The sequence below is a fragment of the Truncatella angustata genome (genome assembly GCF_020726525.1).
Source record: "Truncatella angustata strain MPI-SDFR-AT-0073 chromosome Unknown BKA67scaffold_3, whole genome shotgun sequence".
NCBI lineage: Eukaryota > Fungi > Ascomycota > Sordariomycetes > Amphisphaeriales > Sporocadaceae > Truncatella > Truncatella angustata.
The window spans coordinates 958224-973534 of NW_025763383.1; the positions used below are offsets into that span (position 1 = coordinate 958224).

Sequence of the window (15311 nt, forward strand, 5' to 3'; positions counted from 1 at the left end):
CGACCAAGACGCAGAATTTGTATCAATTCCATAGTGGCTTCAATCCAAGGAGGCTAACTTGATGTATAGACACAGTAACGTAATAGCTCACTACAAAGCCACACGTTTTCTTAATGATGTTGACATCTTTTTCCTCAATTGGCGAATTATCGTCATGATGTGAAACCCAAGATTGAAAAGCAATCCGACCTCGTCAAACTCACGGCCATCATTGGTTTGAACACATGGGCGTGAGGAACAGATGACTTTTTTGACGTACGCTTCACGCCGTAGTTAGGAATTAGACAGCTGAGACATGACACGGTAGCCTAGCCTATGAGACTGATTTGGTAGCTATAAGACATCACCAAGTAAGCATAAAGCTAAAGTGATCCGAATGAATGGATGACAGCAATGATTCGCGCGTAGTGAGGTAGTGCAAGATCGTAATAAGAACGGACTATACTTTAAAGTCTCCAACAGGCAAAAAGTTCATCACCCTGCCGACAAGGGAAATCGGGTCGACGTCTCGCCTGAAACATGATAAAGGCGCGTGATATTTCTGCAACAGGCTACCAATCGAACAATGAGATACGATTATTCAGACTATTACCCAGCTTTCGGGTCTCGAACGTCCAAATAAGCAATGTGCAAGGTTGAGACTGATCCTCGCGATCGCGGCCGGCACAAAGACTACGCTAAGAATGACGGCAAGCCGTGCGCATTGGAGATCGTGGCCGCGATCACTTTGTATTATCCATATGTAGATGAGCCCCCCAGCTCGAGGGCAAATGGATATTTTTTTTTTTTCCGTTAGAAGCTTCAGAGTATGGTCTATGCCTCGCACATGCGTCGCACATATTATACATGATTCCAGCTATTACGATACTATATTCCCACTTGGAAGAACTCTCACCGTTTCCTTAGACTCCCCGGGACTAAACCCGCATCATGACCTACCGGAACTCGACTCGTTTTTCAGATGCTAACCGTCCAATATGTATCGCATACGCGATGATTTTCAGGCCGAATCTTTACGCTGAGATAAGTCTACTCTACTCCCTTTGAGCTGGTCCTCTCATACGAACTATGAATTACCACATCCCGTGGTAAATATCGAGCTAGATCCACGGCTGAGAAATGGTGGATTGACTGTAACATGATCAAATCATAGCTGTATAAATATCACGGCGGACCAATCATCGTTCGTTAGAACATGGCCTGGAAATGATACTGATGCGCGTATGGTCGCAACTCGCTCATCCCAATCAGCACAGAACTCAGCGGGAAAGAAACCCGATTGATACAAGTGATAGTTATTGCAGTGCTGTAGGTGGCAAATAACGGCTTGAAATTTTGCGAAAAGACTAGTCAGGCCAGTCCTCCTGGAAAGTCATTCGTATGATTCAAACTTGATTCCACTCATTATGTTTTTGACGAAACCCATTCCAAACCCAACCTATACTTCCAGTTGCAGACATTCCAATCTGCATATAGACGGCGTAATTATTATAGTAACATGTACGGTGCGAAGAGTTAAAAATCGGGGTATATTGTTCTAAACTATGTTCAATCGCGGGGCGGATATCCAATAGTATCCAAATAAGGATTCCAAATTAAAATGCATATGTACCATGTCGGCGTCTTCGACGCCTTCGTATCACTCCATTGAATGACGCAACCAGCCTGCTTGGCCTCTTGCTCACAATTCTTTTCCAACCAAAGAAGATTTAGACGACTTCAGTGGGGCTCTTTTCACCACCCTTCAAAGAGCTACCATGGTGCTCAGCGGAGAAGTTTTCGCCGGGAACAATGTCGCTGGTGTGGCGTTGGAGCTCAACATAATCGTAGGCGAACTCGCCCATCTGGCCATCGTCAAGGCCGATATCCTCTTGTTCAGGAGAGACGCGGAGGCTCAGACCCGGGATGAAGTTCATGATGAAAAGAATGACGCAGGTCATAACAAAGGAGTAAGAGAATCCGGCGACGGAATCGGCAAGTTGGTAGCCAAGCTGGACCCAGTTGTGGTTGACCCAACCACCTGGGATGACGGAGAAACCATCAAGGTGGGTAATGTAGTCACTGGTTGATGTCAGTAAACGAGTTCTTTCGTGTGATTAACATGCGACTTACGCAGCAAAGAAGGCAGTGCAGATATTGCCAAGAATACCACCAATACCATGGACAGCAAAGATATCGAGCGCATCATCGACGCCAATAAGGAACTTGATTTTGGTAGCAAAGTTGCATCCGACACCGCCGACAACACCAAAGACGACAGCAGCCCAAGGAGCGACGTAACCGGAACCAGGTGTGATGGCGACGAGACCAGCAATGGCACCAGAACAGAAACCAACGGCGGACCACTTCCTCTCCAGGCGGTAGTCGAGAAGGCACCAGGTGATTCCTCCGACAGAGGCGGCGATATGAGTGACAATGCAAGCCATGACAGCACGGAGGTTAGCGGCAAGAGCAGAGCCACCGTTGAAACCAAACCAGCCAACCCATAGGAAGACTGTACCAAGAATGACGTGAGTCACATTGTGAGGGCGGTAAGGAAGGCCGGCAGAGCTAGAGTAGCCAGTTCGCTTGCCGAGCATAAGAGAGTAGGCCAGCGCGGCGGCACCGGAGGAGATGTGGACGGGAGTACCACCAGCGAAGTCGAGACCACCCATGATGAAAGACCAACCAGCGGAGTTCCATGTCCAGTAAGCAATGGGGTCGTATACGATGGTGGACCATACCAGCATGAATACAATACAAGGTAGCATGCGAGCTCGGTCAACAGCGGCACCAATAGCAAGAGCCGGCCTTGAGACATGTCAGTCTTTACACCTTCGTACGAATTGAGTAACAGGGAAATGAACTTACGTAATAGCCGCGAACATTCCTTGGAAAAGACAAAAGAGAATATCAGGAACCTTGGTGCTGCCAACCGAAGGCGCACCTAGTACGTCCTTCAGGCCAAAGTTGTCCAGGTTGCCAATAAAAGGGTTGTTTCCGGTGTGTGTAAAAGCCAAACTGTAACCCCAAAAGAACCATTGGAACATGATCAATGCGACGGACATCATCGTCAGCCAGATCAGTGATAGAGCTGACTTTCGGCGGGCGAGACCGGAGTAGAAGAAACCGACACCGGGAATCATGAGCAGCACGAGTGCCGAAGAGGTCATGATCCAAGCAAAGTCACCACTCTGCAAGCGAGGCAATCAGCTAAAGCGTCAAGAGAGGACTGGATGTCCTGCTGTAGCTTACTTCGTAGTAGACGTTCAGGTCCTCGGTGAGCGAGTCACCGCCCGTGGCAATGGTGCCATTGTACTCCTCAACATATAAACCAGCCGACATTTTGTCGAATGTAGCGGGGGGTGGCTCTTGTCAGTGAAAGATAAATGCCTTAGGTTGTAGATGAAGCGCTATGACCTTGAAGACACTTGCTCAAGGTGTCGTTTCGCTTCAAAGGTGATTGAATAGGCGTGAGAAGAGAGAAGGGCAGGCAAGATCAACGCTGGTTGAGCTGGGGACATGTGTAAGCTAAATATGGACAGGGCCCTTGGAGCTTCCTACCTACGAACAATCGCCCGGGTGAAATGAGAGGTACCAAGATTAGATGTAGCGATGGGCCCATCCTCTTACAAGTTGCCTTGCAGCAGAGCGCACCATAGATGTGAGAGATGCGCATCCAAACAAGGTGCGACACCCCTGCAGGTCCATAAGTCTTCTGAGAAGTGACCATTGACGCTAGTGGGTGGGACCCTTGATAAGGCCATAAACAGCAACGGTCCTCCGGGCACTTCTGTGTGTACACCAAGGTCCCGGGCGGGACGCTGCAAGCCATGATCATTCGGCTCAATATTATTTACCTTGGCGAACTTGGGCTCAGGCAGGCCCATGGTTCGAGGAGAATATGCTCCTCATAATTCATGATACAAACGAGAGGAATTGAAAGCATGCTCGGCATCCCAGGAGCCACCTGTTTCCGCCGTCTGCTGGAAACTTTCCAGAGATTGAGAATGGAAGTTGCCGCGTAAAAGTGCTCGAGATGATGGACCCCGTCTGAATAAAACTTGAGAAAAGTACCACTTGGTGTGACAGAGAGTGAACCAGTCATGGTCAGAAAAGACGATGACGCCGGTGGACTTCCCGTAATCCAGAAGTAATAGGGTATACAATCACCGCTTCAGATAGGTGGAATCAGATCTCTCGAAGGAGGAAATCTTAGAGTCTTATTACGTTCTCCGCTCGCCGGTTAGTTTAATGATTGGAAAAACCCTTGTTGACATGATTTGAACAGATGGGTTTTGCAGGTATCGAAATTGCAACCTGCGCGTATTCGCTGGCTTTGCACCTGCAGGGCGGCCGAGCATACGTGGTACTGGGTCTCGTCCTGGTTATGAAACCGTGGGGGCTCTGTGAGACGGCAGGGAAGCAATGTCCTTGGAGAAAACTTTATTCCAGAACAGATGAGCATCAGGGCAACCACGCATCAAGCTGACACATCGTACTTTGGATCGTAATCGAGACTTGTCTGAAAGTGGGAGTCGGCTACATTGGACTTGCACGATTCGATGTTCAAAGCCTTAGAACGCGTGAAAGACGGCTAGGCTAGTAGACTCGAAAGCTGCAAATAGCAATCGGATGTTGCTTTTTAATGGTCTCAACCGTTGAATGCATGATCCACGTACGGATTACATATATGCATGCAAAGTGTACACAGGCTGAGATCCAAGTCTAGTCTGACTAGAACAAACCTTTGATCATGAGGGGTTCAGCTTGAGCCTCGAGGTGATGATGACAAACCCGTGCCTGCGTTTGTTTGTGTTATGATAAATTGAGACCTGTGTGGTTTCTCTGACAGGGACACCGATGGGAAATCTATTGCTGTCATGAACTCGGAGCAACAGCAAGCTTGGGTATTGTGAATCTTGTGAAGGGTGTACAGGCGCCAGTTAGTTGGTATTGCAAGACCGCATCGGCGGGCAGCCGACTGTGGAGTACTCAGGGTTCCGTCTCCCCGCCTCATCTCCACTCCCTGAATGCAATATGGACTTTATCTTGTTCAATGTTACCTATTTCATTGCCACATCAACTCACTCATCGTGCTCGTTTCGCACAGGATAACCTCGATACTAGATCCTTTGACCCAGTAAGTATGGGTATCACAGGAATTTGACAATGGTTCGTACCCGAGATCCGGAGCAGACTCTGGGACATTCAGTCTGGGGCACTCGACATGCGCCATTAACAGCTTGACAACCCCGATGACAATCAATGGTGGCCGTCGAATCCTTATTGCATTTCGGTAGGATTCTTGCATGACAGGACACCGGCGCCACGCTTAGTGTTTCGATGGCGCTTTCAGCTGAGGCTTCAGAGTTCGATACATGTTGGATGAGTACTGCCCTCCGTCACGAGTTTCCCCAGGATCGTGGACGTCCAAGTCAACTTGACACGCGCCTGTCAAACCATCCTGCTTGGTAACTCGGCCAAAGACACCTTTACTGGCCAGTCGAAGGATTAAAGACGAAAAGCGCATCTCGCTAAGTCGCCAAGCTGTCGGGTCCACAACGCCTAGAGATAAGAAAATTCAAGAACCAATGACAGTTGATCTATGGCGAACGCCGAGCAGGGGCCCTAGTAAAGCCACTCAAACGGCAATATTCATTCATCCTTGCTCCCAAGCCGATTAGGCTGCGAGGCCAAATCGGCGCGTCCTCTAGCATTTAGCACCATGAACAGAAGCCGATCCCCGTGCCTTGCGTGCTTGCAGAGCGCTCAAGGCATTATTCTATCTTTCTGGGCTCTGTTCTCCCCAGAGCAAGTGTTCATCTCGGTTATGGCTGAGTACGCTTAGTACGAAGACCTCACCAAGCACGTGTAGAAACCTTGTCTAGCAGCATACACAGCCTGCATATGTTTCATGTTTCAGAGGCAACCGCCCTTACAATAGCGGCGCTCTGGAACATAATTTGGCCTCCTAAAGAGGTCAGCACTCGTGCTGCTCAGTACATGCCATGACCATCATGACGTTAAACACTGCCGATACCGCGGCGGCAATCACGGCAGCTTCAGATACAAACAGTCAAGAGCTCGACCTTGTGCTAAACTGGCCGAGCAAGCGTCGTCGACAAGCCAGTGAGCCCGGAATACTGGCAAACGTGTCGCGTTTCATGCGTGAGGATATCGGTAGTTGTCATGATGTAGTGCTAATACAGCGCGTTCCCTATGATTTTTTTTTGTTTTGATTCGCTTCCCTTTTAGTTTGACACGTCTATATCTCCCACGAAAGCCCTTCTTTAAGGTTGATATAAGCCTTCTTGCTATTAAGTAATAGCTACCACTTCTCTGCCCTACGAGGTGTTCACCATGGTCTTTGTACGTAATACCCGAAGGACCCTTCACGCAGTCCAGCTCGCTAGACTAACCAGACCTTCGGGAATGCTGATCCCCTTATCTGGGCTTGTACGGACCCGTAGCGCTTTTCGGCTAGCGCTCCCGCCAGCGGTCTTAGGGGGGTAATTTCGCAAGAACCACCGTTAGAAAACTGCTAGCGTCACCTTCGTCCGATGATAGTCTGATCCTAGTTTCTCAACTGATTGGCGTTTCCTGTTTTGCGCTCGAGCTCTGATTGGGGGAGGGGGGACTTTGTATCACTTGTTCAATAGCATTACACATAGAATTTGCTGTGGCCATCGGGTTCGAACGGTCCTCCAACGGCCGGCTTCGTTGCAGCACATGGGTCCAGCCAGAGGGCTTCCATCTGTGAGTGGTGACCCACCGACAAGCGTCTTGGCAAATGCTTGTGTGTGCTATGTAGAATTGCACAGTGACAGTAATAACGCACGACGCCGCCATAGCGACAGGCAGAGTTTCCCACTTGTCCATTGTGAATTTTCTGGGTTGACCCTCAGAATTAGTCTCCACAACGTAGTGCTTTGCAAGTACTGAATATATGTGCTCTGGATATAATTTCCGTCGCTGCCGCTTGCCAACACACCGAGTTCAATGCTTTCATATCGTGGTTTTCGAGGCAGACGTAGTTCTGTGTTTACATGGGCTCTGACGCCCTTGTTCCTGATCCTTGGGGTTTGAATGAGCGATAACCAGAATCCAGACTTCTTTTGTCCACATCGTTATGGGCTGAGAAGCTTTGCGGCGTTTCTGCAAAGCTCATGTCAAAGTCCCTGCCCACTAGGTCTGTGAATGGGGCAAAGAAGCTGATGTCGATACCATCCAGATCGGAACTATGCTGGCTTTGGTTGTACCAGTCGGGGATCTCATCAGAATTTGGCGTCACAGAAGCAGGATTTGGAGGCAGTTCTGAACTCAACGATTCTACAGGGTGTTCCCCGGAGAACCTTTTTGCGAGATCTTCCAGAACTTCTCCAATAATATCTGTAGCCATTTGTTCACTCAAGTAAGGCTTAAGCTTTGCTTCCAAACTTTGTCTGACACGCAGTTGCACTTCTTCGAGGTTGTTGTGTTTTTGATTAGTAGGTTGATCCGAAGCGATTTGAACTTCATTCATGTCGTAGACTTATTCCGACGTTAATGTCACCATCTCCCTTTTAAGACGGATACAACAACTCACATGGTGAAGGTATGTCCTTTTCCTCAACCCAAGGAAACAGTATCTTATATACTCCTTGCCATTTCTGGAACTCAGTTGGCTTAGGCGTTGGCTGTTTCCGTGATCGGAGAAGGGCCATCTGGTGTTCGTCGAAACCCTCGATCGGCTCTGCCGCCCGAATGGGACACGGTACCACTTCGCGTTGGTGCACTTCTAAAGCATGGTCATCTTTGAAATTCCGGCAGCAGCGCTTACATCTGAACCTTGGCTGCTGATGTTGTCGATAAAGATGTTCCCTGCCACCACGTTAGCTGATGTCATTCTCAAAGCCTGATATGGTGCTGTTCTGACTTCACTCGATGAACAGCGGGCCACCCAGGACCGCAACAATTCTTCCGGTCTTTGTATATTGACGGGTTGTTCTTGTAATAAGGACAGGCAAACTTTGCCACAAGTCTCTCTTTACCCTTTGCGGAAGGTTGTTCATGCTGGTCGTCCTCATCCTCGTCGGTTCCCTCTTCTTCCGCTAGATCGTCTAGTAGTTTCCTCTTTTTGGATGAGCCTAGATGACCCGTCGCTCGGGCACCAGCCCATATAAAAGATTGCGGCGCTGACGAAGAGGTATATGAAGATGTCGATGATGATGGCTGATCGAATGGCTCTTCTCTATGCCTACCTATACGGCTGTAACGGTCTGCCCTTTGAGGTTGTAAAGATCGCGTCACATATTCAATCAATTTCTCAACCATTTCCTGCTTTATCTGATTCACTGGCGGTTGAAGCTCTTCGGATGCATTCGAGGAGCTCTCACTCAAACATATTGACGACTGTAGAGATGGAGAGGACGTCGCAGTCAAACTGTCCGCCTGGATGAACTGTGAGCCGTAACCGCTATTAGCGAAACTCATGTCCGCGGAAGGTTTGATTGTTGGCGCCGTGGCATGCTTGCTGCCTCGTCCTACCTCCTCCAAATATGATGTACCAGTGAGTTCGATGTCGGCAGAACTGCGATTTTGCACATGGTGTCTCTGATGTGTTGTACCCGCTGCTGAATCCTGGAGCGTCACAAGCTGGTTGGGCGGGTGGCGATCATTGACTCGGCTCACATGCACAGAACCCGCTGGTCGGTTGTCATTTGGCCTCATGGTTCTCGTGGCCTCGTGAGAAAGCACTTCTGGAAGCCGTATGTTAGGACGTGGTTCCGTTTCGCAGGTCCCTGAGTGGCGGTTATTTGCCTCGGAAGCACTGTTGTTGTCACTGAGCGTCTTGGTAAAGGAATAGCGTGTGCGCCTTGCACGGATGTGGGATCTGTCTTGCACAACCACAACACGCTGCAGTCGCTCTGCTTTCCTGGTTTGTTCAGCAGGCAAAAAGTCATGCGCATAAATCCCAGAAACAAAGGGTGCTGGAACTTCATCCAAAGGCTTGGCACCTGTCAATACCCTGCTAGTAGCCAAACCGATTTCCTCGAGGTGCTCCCAAAAATAAAAGTCGGGGCGAATATCGCGTACTGTAAGATGGTCATAGACGAGATGATCTCGGATGTGTTCCATTCGATTTATGAAATTTGTCTCTCTATCGACATGACTTCTCGTAGCATCGAAGACAAAATCATCACAGAACCAACATAAGCATTTGCGAGGTAACACGCCTCTCAAGTGTGTTATCACATGGTCAATCCACTGATCCGTCTCTGTTGGATGGAAGGCAACATCGCAATTTGAATACTCCACAAATTCGCAAAGGAGGGTCGAGTCTGGAGGTACAGAGCGCCTGGCTAGAAGATCAGTGGATGCGAAACTTCTGTCAAGACCATTCAGAGTCGACACATACAATCTCGGCCGCACTGATGGTATCGTTTGATGTGATGAGGGGATGGAGTTATAATCACTACCATCGTCAGATATTGTGCTTTGGAAAGAGGAACTGCTTTCTAGCTCCCAGTCAGCGTGGGCCGAGACTATCGGTTTCGTACTGAAAGTAGCGAACAAATCGCGTTGAAACTCTGCGAAAACGTAGTCTAGCCGGGCCGATTCATGACGATCATGAGAACTACTTGGTAGAGATGTACGTCTGAAAGAATCTAGAAACGCATATACGTTGTCCGCAGTCTTAGAGCTGCTCGGTTCCGCGTCCACAGTCAACAGCGGCCTGTTGATTATTGGGCGTGATGGCTTCCCTTTCGTACTACCAGCAACAACTATGTTCTTCGATAAGTACCGTTGGGGCGAAGGGAACGACGAATTAGACCATGCGCTGTTGTCCTGACTTGGAGTCGACCCGGCTTGGCTTCTCGGGCCATGAGAGACGACTGAAGTCGCATGACTGCATGGTATCGATGAAGAATGTGCCGAGTCTGATCGCTCTGTACCAGTGGTATTCTTGAAGCTCTCATACAGAGTTGTATCCAGATCTAGCGGTACAGGTAATGGTGCAGTTTGAGAAGCAAGGGGTTGGAGTAAAGTATCTTTATCCCAGAAATGGCCGTGAAATGTTCTCAAGGACAGTTGGCTGGCCCTAGCTACTGCTCTCTGAGAACTCGAAGGCGCATAGACAGGATGAGGGTCATCCGGTTCGTAACCTCTGCCCCCTCTATTGTGTATCGCAACGTTGTACCGGTAAGTGGAGCTTCCTACATGGTCATCTATTATGGTTAGTATCCAATGTCGAAACAATGCATTAAGGTTTGATATACACGCTGTCTGGCTCCGATATTCTTTTGTTATCGAATATAACAACGATGGCTCGGTGGCGCATTCTCGGTCAATTTCCACTACATTCAAAACGTTATCAGGATGAAGTAAGCAATGTCTCATGGTGCGGGACTTGCTTTGGGGTTTCCCTGAGGCATCTTTTGCCATCTGTCACATAAAGCCCGGCTAGGCGATACTGAACATGAGTGAAACGACTGACAACCTCTCTGGACCATTAAAATGTAGTGTTCCGAACTGTATTAAATTGCACTAAAGCGCTATCAAAGATTCGATACGGTAACGCTCCTCGAGGCATGTTTAGGCCACAGAGTCTAACCCAAGCACACCGCGAATTTACCTTCCATGTTCCTGCCCAATACAATGAGGTCAGGGTGGCTTGACGGTGGTGGGGTAGCAGGATGTTCTGCGCAGCTGCGTAAAACTTGGCCAAGCTTATCACCGTGCGTTTTCCTGCTCAGCAGCATAATTACTCGACTAGATACCTGTCGCCACTTCTCGAGATATACTCAGTGAAGCAAAACAAAGTAGGCTTGCAAGTATTGCAACGCAGGCTTGAGTTGATTCATCTAGGTGAAAGGTATTTAAAAAAACATAAATCATGCTGTTGTTCCTATATGATCGTACCTGGCTAAGTAATCTATCGAATATTATTCTCGAGCATTGAATTCTTAGAAATTGTCAATCCGCAAATTTAGTATGTCTTCAAAACCAGCGAAGATTTCACCCAAACCATCTCCAACATCTTCAGCCAGTGCCATGTACGTACTATTTCGGCGTTCAGCCAATTTATTTGGTATGATGCGGAGCTGACGGTGAATTAGCGCAAGCAAAAGCAAGCAGGGTCGGTCTCTTATGCTGGAAATATATCTTGCCTCAGCTCCAGCCACCTTCACGGAGCGGCTTGCTTCTGGGCAGGTGGGCATAAATGCGACGGGATTAGGCGATACAGGCGGAGTATCACAGCCTTTTTGTAATGGTTATATGTGTTGTGCGCCCAAGAAATGAAAGTGCGGTTCCTTTGAGTCGAACAGCCCAAACTAATCGGCTGGCTGGTTGTAACGGGAGAGCTTGTTTACTCAGTGAGCCGTAACGCCCATAAGGAAGAATTCGAGCACTAGATAGTGTCGGCGAGTCTATATGAGAACTCTCACAATGACTCACTATGTCAAATCTTCTGTACCAGCATGCGTTACGATTGTGAAGTGCAGTGGACACCCGTGTTCATGAACATATCCGCAAAGGACTCTTTCGCCATTGATGGTATACTTTATTTGTACTCCGTCGCTCTATACTCCATCTCTCCTCCTCATGAACAACTCCAAGAGCCCTTTCATCCGCTCTTCGCTTGCTTTCCTTTCCTTATCCTTGCCTTTATCGCCGCCTGCATTGGCGGTTCTACATACCGCGGGGCCGAAGATCTCAGCTACCATGTTTTCCCAAGCTAGCCTCTTCTGAATGGCTGCTTGGTCTACGCCTGCGCCGATTGCACCTAAAATGCTCCTACGGAAGCTCAATTTCCTTGCCGTGCCCTTGCTCTTAGCATCTGAATTAAGCAGTTCCAGCTCCTTGGGATTTAAAGGTGTGATTTCCGCGGCCAACTTAGCGAGCATGCTCGTGACGAAAACGAAAGAGATATTATGGTAAGGGGCCGCAGCTAAGATGTCAAGAATGGTACTCTTATCGTCCTCGATCTCCTTCGCGGGTCTAGTTGAGGTAGCTGAGCTTCCGATTGCGGGAAGGGCGGACTCGATTTTGGCGAAAAGAGGTGCAGGTATTACGCCATCTACCAAGGAGCGCAGGAAGAGTAGCATTACTTTGGCGACAATTTCGAGTTTGGTGATGTTGGAAAGTTCCGTCTTGGGCAAAGCATCGAGCAGATTGGTGGGATCATCAACATCCAGCGCTCGAATCAAAGCTGAGATGTGACCACTCTCGACATTCGTCGAATCGTCAATAAAAGGCCATCCTGCCTTGTCACGTGGTACCTTGGCCTCATCTTCTTGTACCATGCTTTCGTCTGCCGTGACGCGTTCTGCCAAGGCCTCGAGCGCGGCAGTCAACTTGTAGAGCTCTGGCGGCGATGATGAATGCGGATTCAGGTTATATGGTATACTTCCACCCTTCCATTCTTTGACATCGTCCTTGTCTTTTCTGAGCTTGTAGACGAACCCCCTAAGGCCCCCCTCTCGCGGTGTAACCCGAATTAATTCCTCGATGCTTCGACCAAAGCAAGAAGGTGCCGCGTTGGCACGCACTGGTATAAAGTGATCTCGGCCATCTGTGACTCGTAATACCAAAACGTCTTCCAGCGACGTGGTACCGGAATTTAAAGACTGGAGGTGGGACAGAGAGGTTACTGAGATGGTCAGAGCTGCTGATGCTGTCTCGCCTGGTTCAAGCGTGATTTCGTTGGTTTCGGTCTTGGGTTCTATCTCGGGTCCCTGGGACGTAGAGTCAGAAAAGTGACGCAAGGATACGCTTAGCCACTCGGGATTCGAGGAATTCTTTGCTTGGCGAGCTTCGTCTTCATCAATGCCTGGCTTTGCCACAAAGCCGATCTTGGCATGCACTCCACCAGTATTAGCAACGGTCAAGGTTCGTGTTATAGGCTTCATGAACTCCACATCGCCAAAGTCCACTCCACCACTTCCATCGTCTTCCTGGTCTTCGTGGTGTCCTCCTTCTTTGGTATCGACCACAATCGTGATTCCAGGCCGTCCTTCGTTCTCGGCACGATCTAGTTCTCGTGCGACTTCGGCATGAACCTTTGCCTTCAACTCGGGCACGACCGCATCATAGTCCAGTGTGAACAGCGCGACAATTGGCTTGTGGTCACTGCTCGTAATGCCCTGGTGAGTAGTATATAAATCAAGACGGATATGATCCTCGTATCCTTCTTTCGTAACAACGGTTTGGCCCTCGCCCTCAGCCACTTCATCTTCATCGTATTCGTCATAATCATATGCGCTATCGTTTACTGAATGGGATGAAGTGTCTTTATCCGGATCATAGTCGAACAATACGCTTTCGTCATCAGCTGCGGCGTCGATTCCCCGCTTTTTCATGTCCTCATCTTTCTTCTTGGACTCCTCTTCTTCCTTGATCTTCGTCTTGTACTTATCCAAATCGGTCTTTGTTCTATACAATATGCGATCACACCAACTCGGGGCGCGGCGTTTTTCCGACGAGTCAAACAACCCTACGGTGCCAATGTCGTACTTGTAACTAGGAAGGAAGGTGATCGGACCTTCCGACCAGCCCTCATGGAATGCCTTTCTATCTTTGATAGTTGTGGCCAGCTGATCGTGAGGCAGCAGGGAATCCAGTGTAGCCTGTAGAGATGCAGGGTCATCATGAGGATCCGGTACAAAATCGTTGGGATCCGGAAGTTCCGCGTTCTCGTCGTCGCTGTCATCTTGATTAAAGCTTGCCTCGCGTGATAGCATACCTGGCGTATCGGTACCATCTCCGTCTTTGGGGTCTTTGTTTTGCATGATAATGACACCATCATTGTCCGACAGGGACTTCTGTGTCTTGTTGGCTAGGTCGTATTCGCCCCGGGTATGCAGCATAAGCAGTCGCCGTATGTCGTCCCCTGGCAGACCATCTAGACGAAAGTTCAGGTCACCGAACCAGAAAGCAAAGTCTTCATCTCCGATCTTTTCGGCCTCGTCTTCTGAGACACCGCTGTGGGAGATGGGGCTGAACTGAGTCTGCGATAATATCTTGTTGTAATCCCACCACCGGCGCTCCAGGTTCGTTTGGTCGTGCCCGGAAGCCAGATGACAGTCTGTGAATACAACTCTTGTCGTCTCACCGAGGACGATTCGTGTTGACACGCCCCCCTTGTTACCCATGTACCCAAAAAGCCCCGTGCCTACGGACACGGTCGAGACATTGGAGACAGTATCTGCGACGTCAGGCGAGGCATAGATCAACAACAGGAGGCCCGACAGCTGTTGCGCAGCTATAAGTTTGTAGTATGGCGGCATTGCCGCTTCCAGTGCCGCCTTCCATTTTTCTGTCGCTGTGGTATCTGTGTACCCAGCGATGCCGTTGAGCGGGATGATCTCTTGTAGCCCTAATACGTATAGTCCGATATCTGAACCACCAACCACTCTTATCTTTGGCTCGTCGGTGTGGCTTTCCGCCTGAGACGCTGGCTTGAGCCTTTTATGGCTGTCCTGCCTGCCCGAGACGTCGACATATGTGGTGTCGTCGGCATCCGAGTCTTGGTCATCTCCGGTGTCGTCCTCGAGGATTCCACTAGCCTTGAGGCTCTGGTCGGCCAGATGTGTATCGAACCGGGGCTCGACACCCTCTCCGTCCACGAACCAGCTAGCGAGATCTTTGTCTGTTCCGGGACAAGCAGCGACGTTCCAGGAGCCAACTTTGATGCGTATGCGATGCGGCCGTACGAACTCGTCTTTGCGCGCATGGAGAGCACGGGACAAGGAGTATTGTGTTGACGTCTGGGTCAGGTCGTTCTCGAGATCGTCGGTTTCCGGCATGGATTGCTGCGTCGACGAGCTGCCCTCTGCAGCCATGTTGGACGCCTCTGCCGCGGGAGTGCGACACGGGACTCTTGCGCACAGTCTTGCGAGAGGAAGAGTTTGGTGAGAGTCTGGAGGGCTGAGAAAGAAAACTATATAAGCCGGTGTTATGAGGGGGATCCCATTATATGCCTGCCTGACTTGGCATATACCTATCTATACAGGTATTCGGAGCTGCAGATTCAGATAGGACCTGCACGTGGTGAAGTAATTTTCCCAGTCCAAATGCCACAGCCGCGTGATGGCAACCGACGCAAGCGCAGCGATTTTAGTGACGTAGGAGGGGTTCAGTGGCTTGCAGGTAACTTAACTTAGTTGGTGGTAGCAACTATGAGTTAAGCCTAAGCGCTGGCACATGAAGAAATGCAGTAACGGTTCGTGTTGATTGGGAGCTACTAATGCATCATGAAATCAAACCGACGTAGTGCAGAATCTGCTCCAGAGTGCAACGTGATCTATTTGGCTTGTACGAGTGTGTATCACATCCATCCGTGGGCT

General features: G+C 49.4%; 4 protein-coding genes across 4 annotated transcripts; all 4 read right to left on the bottom strand.

Moving 5' to 3' along the window:
• Nucleotides 1-1709: 1709 nt before the first annotated feature.
• BKA67DRAFT_515906 (ammonium transporter AmtB-like domain-containing protein) lies at nt 1710-3324 on the bottom strand (the record flags this gene model as incomplete). The annotated part of the gene is made up of 4 exons (XM_046097764.1): nt 1710-2061; nt 2113-2790; nt 2851-3173; nt 3235-3324. 4 exons carry the CDS (start codon nt 3322-3324, stop codon nt 1710-1712), a joined length of 1443 nt encoding a protein of 480 aa, XP_045959479.1.
• A 3700-nt stretch (nt 3325-7024) lies between these two features.
• BKA67DRAFT_657164 (uncharacterized protein) lies at nt 7025-9099 on the bottom strand (the record flags this gene model as incomplete). The annotated part of the gene is made up of 3 exons (XM_046107069.1): nt 7025-7512; nt 7568-7842; nt 7898-9099. The coding sequence occupies 3 exons, from the start codon at nt 9097-9099 to the stop codon at nt 7025-7027; spliced, it is 1965 nt and encodes a 654-aa protein (XP_045959480.1).
• A 143-nt stretch (nt 9100-9242) lies between these two features.
• Nucleotides 9243-10667, bottom strand: BKA67DRAFT_229443 (uncharacterized protein). Its single transcript, XM_046095623.1, has 5 exons — nt 10377-10667; nt 10242-10319; nt 9536-10190; nt 9380-9479; nt 9243-9319 (listed from the first exon to the last, which is right to left on the bottom strand). Exons 1-4 carry the CDS (start codon nt 10405-10407, stop codon nt 9446-9448), a joined length of 798 nt encoding a protein of 265 aa, XP_045959481.1. The 5' UTR covers nt 10408-10667; the 3' UTR covers nt 9243-9319; nt 9380-9445.
• Nucleotides 10668-11546: 879 nt separating this feature from the next.
• Nucleotides 11547-14771, bottom strand: BKA67DRAFT_515775 (Endonuclease/exonuclease/phosphatase; the record flags this gene model as incomplete). The annotated part of the gene is made up of 2 exons (XM_046097751.1): nt 11547-14419; nt 14528-14771. 2 exons carry the CDS (start codon nt 14769-14771, stop codon nt 11547-11549), a joined length of 3117 nt encoding a protein of 1038 aa, XP_045959482.1.
• Between the last annotated feature and the right edge of the window lie 540 nt (nt 14772-15311).